Raw genomic sequence first — 12,002 nt, forward strand, 5'->3', positions numbered from 1 at the left:
GTAAGATATATTCACCTCTTACTCTAGTATCTAAACATTTACATAGTAGAAAACAATTTTTAGTCTAACATTCAAAACAATTCATAGAATCAATCTATTTCAACAATACATATGGTTTGTACAAGATATTTCTTTAGGTATAACATCAATCATCGAATCCCCAAATCAAAAAGTTATTGTCCATTGTTTTCAGTTTTCAACATATAACAGCAGCAATAAACATTCAATCTTTTCTCCTCCTCCTTCAACCATTGGTCACTGAACTTTTAAAATCTATAGTGCTTCTTAAAAAGCAGTGTTTTTCTGTTTTATTGAGCTTTCTAACAGATTATATTTTGAGTTGTCTCTATTCCCTTGTTTCCTTCTTGTGTTTTCCAAAAAATGTTGCGTGCTGACAACTACTGTATTAGGAAGGATCCTTAGCTGTTAAAGTCAACCCTTTTTATAAACAGAATCTTAGCCAGATTCTGGCTTAGAATCTTATATTCAAACACTCTGTTCATTAACCACCAGATATATTGGTGGTCTGGACAAGCTCAGCAAACTGGAATCGTGAAATGGCAAAGGTTAATGGGAAAAGAGGTATTTACTGTGATGCAGCGGAGTGGTTTAAAGTCATACTTAACAAATACTTAACAAATGAAACAATGGAAGATTAGTATCTGAGAATCAATCAACACTGTAATAAATCTGGAATAACTGGTCTATCTCTCAGCCTGAAAGACAGGTGGTAATTGGGTAGGAAAAGAGTAAAACCACAAAGCAGGCACAAATGCTTTATTTTAATGTATCTTTTACATATATTTACATATCCGTAAGACAAGTTTGAGAAGGTATCTTTAACATCAGTTCTTAAATTAACAAACTGGTAAAGACCTAACAATTAGGCTGGGTCAAGCATTCAAAAGAGGTGTTTTGCAATTCAGAGAAGTGTGAATAAAGCACCCCATTTTGGAATTGTTAAATGCAGTTCTATGTTTTGAAAGGATTGAGTGACTACTCTATTTAGGACATTGCTTCTGGCTATTTCCACATGTGTTCTTTTGTGAGTGAGTGCAAAGCACTCCTTTTAAATCTACTAAATCTACTGTACTACACCCAGGAAAAAAACATAAAATCTGTTCAGTTTTTGGCTTCTTTAAAAGAATGTAGGACTGACTCTAAATTGAGATGACCTTAGGAAAGTAATCGCTTCTGCATTTCCTCGTGCTTGTCACCTCAAGGGAGAAAACCAGTAACACCAGCTACGGCAATACTGTATCACTAATACAAGTGCCAAGCAGTGGGGTCTGAGCCACTATTTACATTTTTGCAGTATCCCACATAAGTATCTAAGAATTTATAAATGCGGCATTATAAGAATTTTAGTGATATTAGTGAACTTACTTTTGAGTAGTGCTGTGTGAGACAATAATTAGGTTTTGCTGGCCATGCTGTGAGCTTCATATTACCAGTAAACAGCAGCTGCGAAAGCTTGTATTATGACATATAAGTGGTTGCCCAGAGTGAGTAATCTAGAGCAGATCCTAGCAGAATTGTAGGCTCTGCTACAGCATTAAGACTAGGTGACACATGTTAATGCTGAAAGTGATAGAATGAAGACTCTGCGTACTATATTCCACAGGAATCGGGTAGAATCACCCATTTCAAGACACAACCATAAAGTCTGTTGCTAACTGCAGATATATGGCTCGTGTACTAGACAGATAACTGAATTTGATTTTATAAACATGGGTATTGGGAACAGTTTGATTGACATGAAACAGCAATAGCTAGAATTACTTGTTCAAATTATTTGTTGCTCATTCAGGACCAAGAAAACTAATAATTATGGGGTATGATGTCAAAACTGTTTCTTCCATAGAATTTGTCCTAATACACTCAATTCAAGTTGAACATCAAGCTGATTGCTCTGGACTGAACAACTAAAAGGCACAAATTACCCGAAATACTAATAAACTGAATTAATTCTGTGCCTAGACTGAAAATACTCTGAAACAAGACAATGTCCCTTTTTACATTAGAATAAAAGTTAGTACTCTCTAATTTGACTTATTTAATTTTAATAATGCCATTAAAGGATGTGATGTAATACACACCTTGGAAAATAATTCAGTTAATTTCTTTTTCCTGTTCTATTACTGATCTAACAACAAAAATGTATTTGGTCCTTGATTACAGTTGATCAGATCAAGTTCATATAATTATATAGGGTTTTTAATGGCATATACATCTCAAAGCATTGGAAGAATGAGATCCCCTGCTAGTGGTTTTAGTGAATCTTAATAAAGTATCTTTGAAGTTGTGCCCAACCCCTGAACCCAAACACATGTAGAGACTTGTTGGCAACAATATGGAAGTGCTTTGCCATTATCTTCTTTTGGGATTTTTTTTTTTTTTTTGGCTCCTTAGTCTAGCCTGTGTTGGGATTTCCTAGAGTTCTGCCATGCAAGTATTAACCAGGCCTAATCTTGCTTAACTTTCATAATGAAATATCATTATGTCACCCTATTGTAAAGTTTGCCAAAAAAATCAAAGTTTGGTAGTATATTCCATAAGCAAACTGCACTTATTATCACTGGATGTTCATTAAATTGATATGATTTTGGAGCATTCAGCAGTCTTTAGTTTTGCCCATTTACAATTTGGCTTAATATAATATGATTGTTTTCTAAAGTTACATTACTATGTCAGTGTTTATTTAGTCCTGTAAAACAATTCTCAGACAAAGACAGAAACAAAAGTTGTAATAATTTCAATAAAGTTCTATTTGTTTATTGGTGATTTCAAAAAGCTGTTTGTTTTAGAAATGGATTTAATAATATGCGTTTCTAAAATAATTTTTTTCCCCAACAGGAAGGAGAAAACATTTTCTACCTAGCTGTTGAGGATATTGAAACAGATACCGAGCTCTTGATTGGTTACCTTGATAGTGACATGGAAGAATTGGAGGAAGAAGAGGAGGAGGAAGTCATTATTAACGAGGAAGAAGAGGATAGCATCAATAACAGTAATGGCAGTCATAAGGAATTGCAACAGACTAATGAAAAAGGTATAGATGAATAATTTAAAACTCCATTTCTATTTAAAAACATATCATAACCTTTTCTTAATTTAAGTAAAATAAATCTGTCTTTCTAAATAGACAGAAATTCTGGTAATTTCTAAGAGACAACAAAATTAAGTAATTGCAATAGTGCCCAAGTAATCATTAGTCATAGTCATTCTTGACTGGAGTGCAACTGAATTAAAGATGAAATATAATTAAAACTGAGATAATCAAATGCTGCTTATTCCCCATATTTAATATTATAACTAAAAGTTTTATTTAATATTCAAATAGTAATACACATCACATATTGTTTGTATTATTTAATATAATATTTAATAATTGCTGCAGCAGTGTGCCATATGTTACCATAGAATATGTACCTCTGCTCTGCATCAACAAAAATGTAAATGTTACCTAATGATCATGTTATAAATGAATGGGCAGCTGAATATTTTATATTTGGACTACAATTATTTCACATTTCTTCCATCTCAAATAAATTAAAACTTCTCTGGATAATTCAGCAAGAAGAAATATTGTGAATCAGATTAAGCTCTTAAAATTAATGACCAATTCCACGTCCTTTGGAAAAAGCAACTCAAAGAAAGAGAATGTGCACAAACGACCATATTTCATTCCACATGTTTAGGCAACATGTTTAGGCTGGAATTTTTTAAAGTGAATATAGAATAGAAGGTAGGTTACTGACTGTGATAAGAGCAATACATGTTTAAAATAAAGCATGCATAAGAATAAATGTATGTTTAAAAATAATTCCACACTGAGCAGGGACAAAGCTGTGTGATGTCCTCTTATTGTTTAGTGCATTTACTGCTTGTTAGGACAAACATGTTAGTAAGTTGAATGCTGAAGAAGTATGAGAAGAGATAAGGACAAGAATGAATGGGTACTGAATGAATGTGGATTGAATGCAAAAATGAGTGACCAGTACAAAAGATATATGTTGAACTGTTTTGGGCATACAGAGAGCATGAGTGAGATTCAAATCATAAAACGAAAATATCAGGGAAGAGTGAGTGGGTCAAAAAAGGGAAGATCAAGAGAATTGTGTTAGGACGGAGTTGATGAGATCCTAAAAAAGATAAAGTTGAGAAGTTTAAGGAACAAACATTAATATATGAATTGGAATATGGATATGGTGGAATCAAGAAGGGTTTGTAAGGACAGAAAGACTTGGAGAGGTATAGTGAATGGAGTTGATACAAATTCTGTTTAGCTGCATATTTGCTCTTTTTTCTTAACATGACTTTACTTTCTTTAGATAACTGTTTCTTACTTCTTTATTGCTCTTTGCATAACATAATGTGATGAGTATGAATGTATGTGTTTCTGTACAGAAAAGGTTATTACAAATATTATACTCGTCAATCCAAAAATAATACTTCTAGAACTTGGAAGCTCAAACTATTTGCATACTTGAAATTGTCATCCAGTTGTAATTCTTAATAAAACAAATGGGAAATTATGAAAAACATAGGAAGCAATCATGCTAACTGGATTATATTTAATGACATTTAGGTTTGTCCTATTCTCACATTTTTAGCAGTCTGAGCTCTGGCACTCTGCTTGGAGCACAATAAAATTATTGCTCTCAGCACAATAAAAGTTGGGCAGCCTACTCTTAGAACAGAACCTATTGCAATGTTTTCACAAAGAAATAAGTTACTTCTGACATCTTTTCTCCACCATGTAGATTCTTTTAACTGTAAAGAGGATCATGCTTGTCCAAACTGTGAATCCAGTTTTGCAAGCCAGGAAATATTAGCTGAACACCTTCAGACATTGCATCAAAAACCCAGTGAAGAAAAAGAATTCAAATGCAGGAATTGTGGAAAGAAATTCCCAGTAAAGCAAGCTTTACAGAGACAGTAAGTCTGTAGCATTTGAAACCATAAAGTCAATAAGACCAGTAGTTGTTTTTTTTGCAAATGAATGGTTTACAGAGTTCAGCAAATTTAGTTTTTTACATTGCTAGGTGTTTCATGAACACATATAAACATATAATATCTTGCCCCCAGAGGTGAGATCGGCCCCCTCACTCCTGGCCTTCCGAAGGGATTTGAAGACCTGGCTCTGCCATCTGGCCTGGGGTGGAGAGGGAAGACATCAGGTGTGGGGATGGCTAGCCCCTTAGAGGCCTGGCGTTTGCTGCTCTGAACCATCAGCCTCCTGGACTCTTTCTTTTTTAGTAATTGTTTTGTACAGGTTTTAGGTTTTATGTAACTGTATATTTATTTATTGTTTTAATGAGTTGTGAGCCGCCCAGAGTCGCCCATTAGGGGGAGATGGGTGGGGATAAATTTAATAAATAAATATTTAAATGAATAAGTGTGAATGGAGCAAAATCTGTGTACTATAGGGTATCATGAAGGCATGATGAACAAGCTTGATGAACATCAGTTCATTGTAAGCTTATGGCTCCTGTGTTGAAATTGTCCGGGCCAATGTAATATCAGGTATTGTGGATGCTGTGATGTCCGATGTGTACAGTGATAAATAGAGTGAGCAAGATATTTTCATAAGATAACAAGCACCAGTGTATATACTTATAAACAATAAGCCTAAAAAAATTGATAGTGGCATTTGGCAAGCATTCAAGTTATTTTAAAACAGTGTAAGTGACTAGGGAATATATTAGAAGCATGGGATTAAAAAAAAAAAACTTAAATAAATAATCAAATATAAATTAATTCCAGGAAATTATGCAAGCCATACAGTAGGCACCCTTACTTTTGGGGGAAAAAATCCTTTGATTTGCTGTCTCATCTTTGTGAAAGATGAGTTGTTCTGTATCATAGGAGTTAATTTTAGTATTTTAACAGTTTTTAATTGAATTATTTCCATTTAAATTATTATTAATATATTGTTTTTAAATTGTCATTTGGATTTGCTGTTAATGATGAAAAACCAGTTATATTTTGTATAAGTAAGCAAATAAATAATTAAAGACCGTGCCCATTTTGGAATGAATTTTATATCTCGGTTATTACTGCAGACATTTTTGTATGAGTATAATTTGGAATAGATATTTCCAAGTATGTTTCTTTATATATGTGGAAAATCAGCCAGATCTCAAAAACAGTTGAAGTATGGTATGTTTGACTTGAGATTTCTTTTCTCTTTCCCAACAGTGTTCTTCAGTGCACAGAAAATGTGAATCCAGGAAATTATTCAAGAAGTTTTCAGTGTTCTGTTTGCAACACATCCTTCAGCTCAGAATTGAGGTTCCCTGTCTTAATTACTGGGCTACTCTCATCTTGCTGCTGACTCCTCTTTGCATGTTTGCTTGCTTTCAGATTTTGTAGCTGCTCTGTGAACACTTAATTCTGTAAGATGGAAAATGCTTTTGTTCCAACATGCAGTAAGTTATGCATGAAGTGGGCTAGAAGTCTGCTGCACAGCATGTGCGTTCAAATGCCTGGCAAGACTACTTTTTCAGGAGTAGTCCTTTTTCTTGATGCATTATTTTTCTCTTCTTCGATCACCTGACATCAGTTTTGAACAACACAAAGAAGCGTGCCGAGGTGATGCTAGGTTCGTATGCAAGGCTGACAGCTGTGGGAAGAGGTTCAGGAGTAAGGATGCCCTGAAAAAGCACAAGGAAAATGTTCACACTGGTAAATAACATATTGGAATTGTCATTACTGAAGAGCCATTTCACTAGTTTTAGAATTTATTAATACACAGTTAAGGAAAGATTGGTAGCCTTTAACAAATTGTGGGAGCTAAAATTCAAGCTCCAACTTCAGAGGAAGATATTTCTGAACGCTAATTTTTGTAAAGGCCACTGTCATCATCATCATCATCATCATCATCATCATCATCATCTTTAAGGTTACACTTGGGATGGTTGAGCAGTTGCTGATACTGAAGCAATATGTTCAGGCTCACCAGCACTTATATCAATGCCTGTTCATCCTTCTACATGTGGCCAATTGAACAGCATGGTCTAGAAAAGGAAAAATGGTGGCTGATTTCCCAGGATCAGCTTCTGAGAAGATAAACCTGAGGCAAGAAGATTACTGATCAGAATGATGGGCATGTTGTTGCCCACCCAACCCCACCCTACTCTACCCAACCCCACCCTACCCCACCCCAATCTGGGGTTCATGATTATCATGTGTTTGTATGCTTCCCAAGAGTATACAGTTAATTGATTACTGAATATACAAAACAGATAACTTTAGTGTTTGTGCTCACATTTTGAAATTGTTTTTAGAGAACCTGATAAAACATATACAGTGCCTTTATCAATTAGTGACATGCAAGTTTCAGATGGGGATATTTTCCCCAATTCGTATGTTTCGTCCGTGGATGCAATGTCACAGTGCAAAGCCTGTACGTGTTGTCACAGTGCAAAGCTTTTCTGTATGTGTTGTGACTTTGCATGCATGTGCCAAAGGAGCAAAGCTTGCAATGTGATACTGCATTTGTTAGGCTGATAAAAGCAGCAAAAGCTATGGATGCTACTGCTGAGAGCTTCTGATTATCCATTATAAGTGATTGGGTGGCTGCCTTCTGCTGAATAAACAAAATTGTAAGGAATATAAGGCAGCCTGGCTCAGGGAACAAGCTCATTGAATGAATAGGCAGGGAGAGTTAATAGGAGTTTGCCTGTGAATTGGCACGTTTGTTTTCTTGCTAGAAAATAATCTGGAATATATGTAAATTTATAGCAGTCCTTGAACAGAACATCAAGGATAGATGTAACAAGTGGCAACATTTCAGTTCATGAGAAAGCATAAGTATATATCAGTCTAAGGGCTCTGCAGCAAAAATGGACAGTGAAATCATCCATCCATATGGAAGACATGCAAATATAGGAGCAAGCCCAGTGAATGAAGTAACAGCTAGAAGCAGATATCATGGGTGAAATAGGCTCTGAGTATTCAGGGGAAAGAAAAGACTGCAGGATGGGAGACAGTGGATCCCTAAAGTATTCAGAAGATAGACAAGTCATGGTAGTTGATGCTTTTCTACTATGAACAATTGAATTAAATGTATATCAAGTGAATTTATCTGCACATGAAATATGCTATCTATGAGAGCAAAGAACAAGAATATGATAGGAGAATGTCCATGATTTATCAGATCCAATGACAATTGTCGTTTCCTGTGTATATGACCATGGGGGCTCAGATGATAGTGTTACCTGTTCGTACAATCCAAAGAAGCACTGGTGGAGTAGTGGCTAAGTAATCTGAAATTGGGTGAGCTTTTGGTGTTTCTCTTGTCATGGTCAGATCACACCCTGATTTCCTTGGGATTCTCTAGCACCACTACCTGCTACAGGTAGGCTGGACCTATAGATTGGTCCGCCCCTGATAACTGATGGACCTTGATGGGTTTCAGAGGAAACTGGGGGTTGCTTTGCTGGTCTGCTGCATGGTCCATCCAAAGCCTTGGTTGCCACTTGGAATAAGGGGGCAGTTGAGGCTTTGGATTGGATCGCGCCCATATGACCTCTCCCATCTTATGGATTCCATCACTCCCTGTGGTTTACAGAGGAGCTAAGGGAGGTAAAATGAGAGAAGAGATGTCTAGAGCATCCCTGGCACTCAACCAAGGACGAGCCTGACCGGACATGGGTTAGAGCCACTATTAAGGTCCACCTTGTGGTAGTAAGGGCAGTGAAGCAACAGTACTTCCCTGCCCTTATTGCAACTGCAGATTGCCACTCTGCAGGCTTGTTTTGGGTGACATGAGCCCTCTTGAGTAAAGGGGGCCTGGAGCACCTTTTGCAGGGGCGTGCAGAGGAATTTGCTCAGCATACGTTGGATAAAATCCCTCAGATTTGTTTGCAGTTGGACACTGGTTTTGTTGCAGGTCCAGAGGAGTTACCTGGGATGGAGACTTGCCCAGTTATCTGGGAATGGTTTGAACCTGTTGGACCCGAGGAAGTGGACAGGGTCCTTTAAGCTGTGAGCTCAGCTACCTGCTCCCTAGATCATGCTCCTCCTGGCTTGTGGAAGTGGCCTGGGGGATGTCGTGTGAATGGACTCTAGCAGTGGTTAATTCTTCTTTGAGGGAGGGGGTTATTCTGTTGTAATCTTAAACAGCTTCTAGTGTGCCCTTTCCTCAAGCTATCACTAGATCTCACCATACTGGACAACTTTCGTCCAGTATCTAACATCCCTTTTTTGCATCAGGTGGTTGAGAAGGTGGTTGTGCAACAGCCTCAGAGGGCCTTGGATGAAGCAGTTTATCTGGATCCCTTTCAGTCCAGATTCAGACTTGGGTATGGGCATTGGTCACACTTCTGAATGATCTCTGGCATGGGCAGGATGGAGGTTGTGCATCCATCCTTGCTCTACTTGACCTCTTGGCGGTTTTCGATACCATCAACCATGGTATCCTGGATCGGCTCAGGACTGGGGATGGGTGGCAGGGTTCTGTGCTGGTTTGCCTCCTTTCTCCAGGGTCGATTCCAGTTGGTGATGATTGGGGAGGAGAGGTCCCACCCTCAGCCCCTACTATATGGACTGCCACAGGGCTCAGGGCTCTCCCCTCTCCTGTTTAATATCTACTTGAGACTGCTGGGTGAGCTCATCCGCCACCATCAGTATGCTGATGATACCCAACTATACATCCTTGCCCTTGCCGAAGTAAGTGATGCTGTGAATGCCTTATCCTGGTGTCTGGAGGCTGTGGGGGTCTGGATGGGGAGCAACAGACTTCAACTGAACCCTGGGAAGACTGAACCCTGGCTTTGGGTTTGGGGTCCTGCCGGTTCCAGGACTATACCATCTTTGGTGCTGGATGGGGTGCACTGCCCCAGACAGGCCAGGTCCATAACTCGAAGAGCAGATGGCAGTCATGGCTAAGAGGGCCTTCGCACAACTTTGTGTTGTACTCCAGTTGCACCCCTTCCTGGATCGGAAGGCACTGCTCACAGACAATCATGCCCTAGTCAGATTGGACTACTGTAATATGCTCTACATGGGGCTGCCATTGAAGAGTATCCAGAAGCTTCAACTGGTGCAGAATGTGGCAGGGCGGGCAGTTACATGTGATCCTAGAAGAGCACATATTTCACCTCTGCTTTACGAGGTGCATTGGCTGCCAGTTTGCTTCCGGGTCCAATTCAAGGTGCTGGGTTTGACCTTTAAAGCCCTTAATGGCATGGGGCTTGGTTATTTGAGGGACTACCTCTCCCTGATTACATCAGCCTGTCCCATTAGATCCAGCAGGGAAGGTATGCTACATGTTCCATTGGCCAGGGACTTGCATTTGGTGGGTCCCAGGAGGTGGGCCTTCTCTGTTGTGGCTCCCTCCTTGTGGAACATTCTCCCTCCTGAAATTAGGCTCACTGCTCCCTACTGTTGTTTAGGAGGTCCCTCAAGACCTGATTGTGTCATTAGGCCAGGGGGTCTTCGGGAACTGGAGACATTCTTAGATGGCTCCACTGTAATTGATTTTCTACTGTCTCTGTGGGGTTTGTGTACTTTAAAACTTAAATGTTTTAAAATTTGTGATAATGGTTTTATTTTAATAACTTTTTATCTTTTTATAATGCTTGTTTTTATTCACTTGTTATTTTATTTAATTGTTGCATTCTGCCCAGAGTCGCTTTGTGTGAGATGGGCAGCCATATAAATGTGACATATATATAAATAAATAAATAAATAAACAAACAAACAAATAAATAAAATAAAATAAAATAAAAGGAAGAGGACCAGAAAGGGAAACAATATTGCAATTCAGTAACTAGCTACACAAATGGCGCTGACAGAAGATATTTGATTTCTGGGACCATAGTCTCTGTCAGCTAACACAACCAAGAAAACTAGTGTCTCAGAGTTTTATTAAGCAGTTTTATTGAAAGGGAAAACAAGCCATCTTGGGTACAAAAATCTTGACAACTAGATATATTTATCTGAGTGTTTTATATATCCCCTACGTTTGTTAAAATGGGGATTCCCCAATCCTCTTGTTAACTGCCTGTTGATCTAGTGTTGAGTTGCCTCCCATTTTCTTGATGAGGAAAATATGCAGATGTTCTGAACTTGTAATATTTTGCAAACCTCCATCCTTTTTTCCAGGCTCTGGAAAACTCTGAGAAGTCTGTTACATCAGAAGTATCTAAATGATGGACTGCTGGCACATAATATGTCAGCCCCGCTAGATAGAACAGATCAGAGAATCAACTCCACAAGAAGGCTAAAACTATTTTTATTGAGAGTGGCTGTAATAACAGGATCTTGCAAGTCTGAGACTTCCTGGGAAGAAATGGTGAACTGAAGATGGCTCCACTAAAAACGTGGAGAATGAAGAGCAGACGAGTAGACTGGCTCTTCATAATTCCTCTCCAGACAAGGAGAGGACTTGAGATCACCCACAAGTGGTCCAGACAGTTGCTAAGTGAGGAGACTGCAAGATAGAGCTCTGGGAGATGAGGGAATAGCCATCTTGTTCAAACCACGGTCAGTGCCTTCAAAAGGACACTGGGTTCACATACTTCCTTTTCTAATCACTTTTGGAAATTGCTTGTTAACTGCTTTTTGGCTATTAGGGACCTTTGGATCGATAAGTCTGAAAACACAGGGTGAGTTTCCTTCAATCCTTAGTGAAAGAAGTCTTAAATACAAGTTTAAGGATTAATTATTTTTTTATTTTGAATAAACAGCCAAAGAGTGATTAGAATTTTGATTTTGGAAAGTTACAAATGGACTAAGGGTCCAGATGGATTTGAAATAAGCTTTCGGAATTAATTATAAGAATCCTTCCCATGGGAAAATGCTTTTGTTTTGAATAAAGTTTTAAAAAAATAAGAGGACGGGAGTTTGAAGGTTGGACACTAGAAGGAACTAATGATTACAATTAAAGGAGAAGAACACTTAAATTTGACTTATTAATACAGAATGGAGCAAAATATTTTAACATTGGACTATTAGAGAACATTTCTGAACAATGGACCCAGAAGTTAATT

General features: G+C 38.1%; 1 protein-coding gene across 4 annotated transcripts in view; it reads left to right on the plus strand.

Moving 5' to 3' along the window:
- Nucleotides 1-12,002, plus strand: part of PRDM5 (PR/SET domain 5) — a 93,900-nt gene that overhangs the window by 13,637 nt on the left and 68,261 nt on the right. For all 4 annotated transcript variants that reach the window (XM_088132899.1, XM_088132898.1, XM_007432371.4 and 1 more), the window contains exons 4-7: nucleotides 2,857-3,052; nucleotides 4,767-4,941; nucleotides 6,205-6,297; nucleotides 6,569-6,690. In XM_088132899.1, the coding sequence (XP_087989025.1) occupies nucleotides 2,857-3,052; nucleotides 4,767-4,941; nucleotides 6,205-6,297; nucleotides 6,569-6,690 (586 nt within the window). The remainder of the gene's footprint in view (nucleotides 1-2,856; nucleotides 3,053-4,766; nucleotides 4,942-6,204; nucleotides 6,298-6,568; nucleotides 6,691-12,002) is intronic.

Source organism: Python bivittatus, unplaced genomic scaffold (assembly GCF_059951505.1).
Source record: "Python bivittatus isolate LINGU-HERP-01145 unplaced genomic scaffold, Pbiv_v1 ctg000070_np1212, whole genome shotgun sequence".
Classification (NCBI taxonomy): Eukaryota; Metazoa; Chordata; class Lepidosauria; order Squamata; family Pythonidae; genus Python; species Python bivittatus.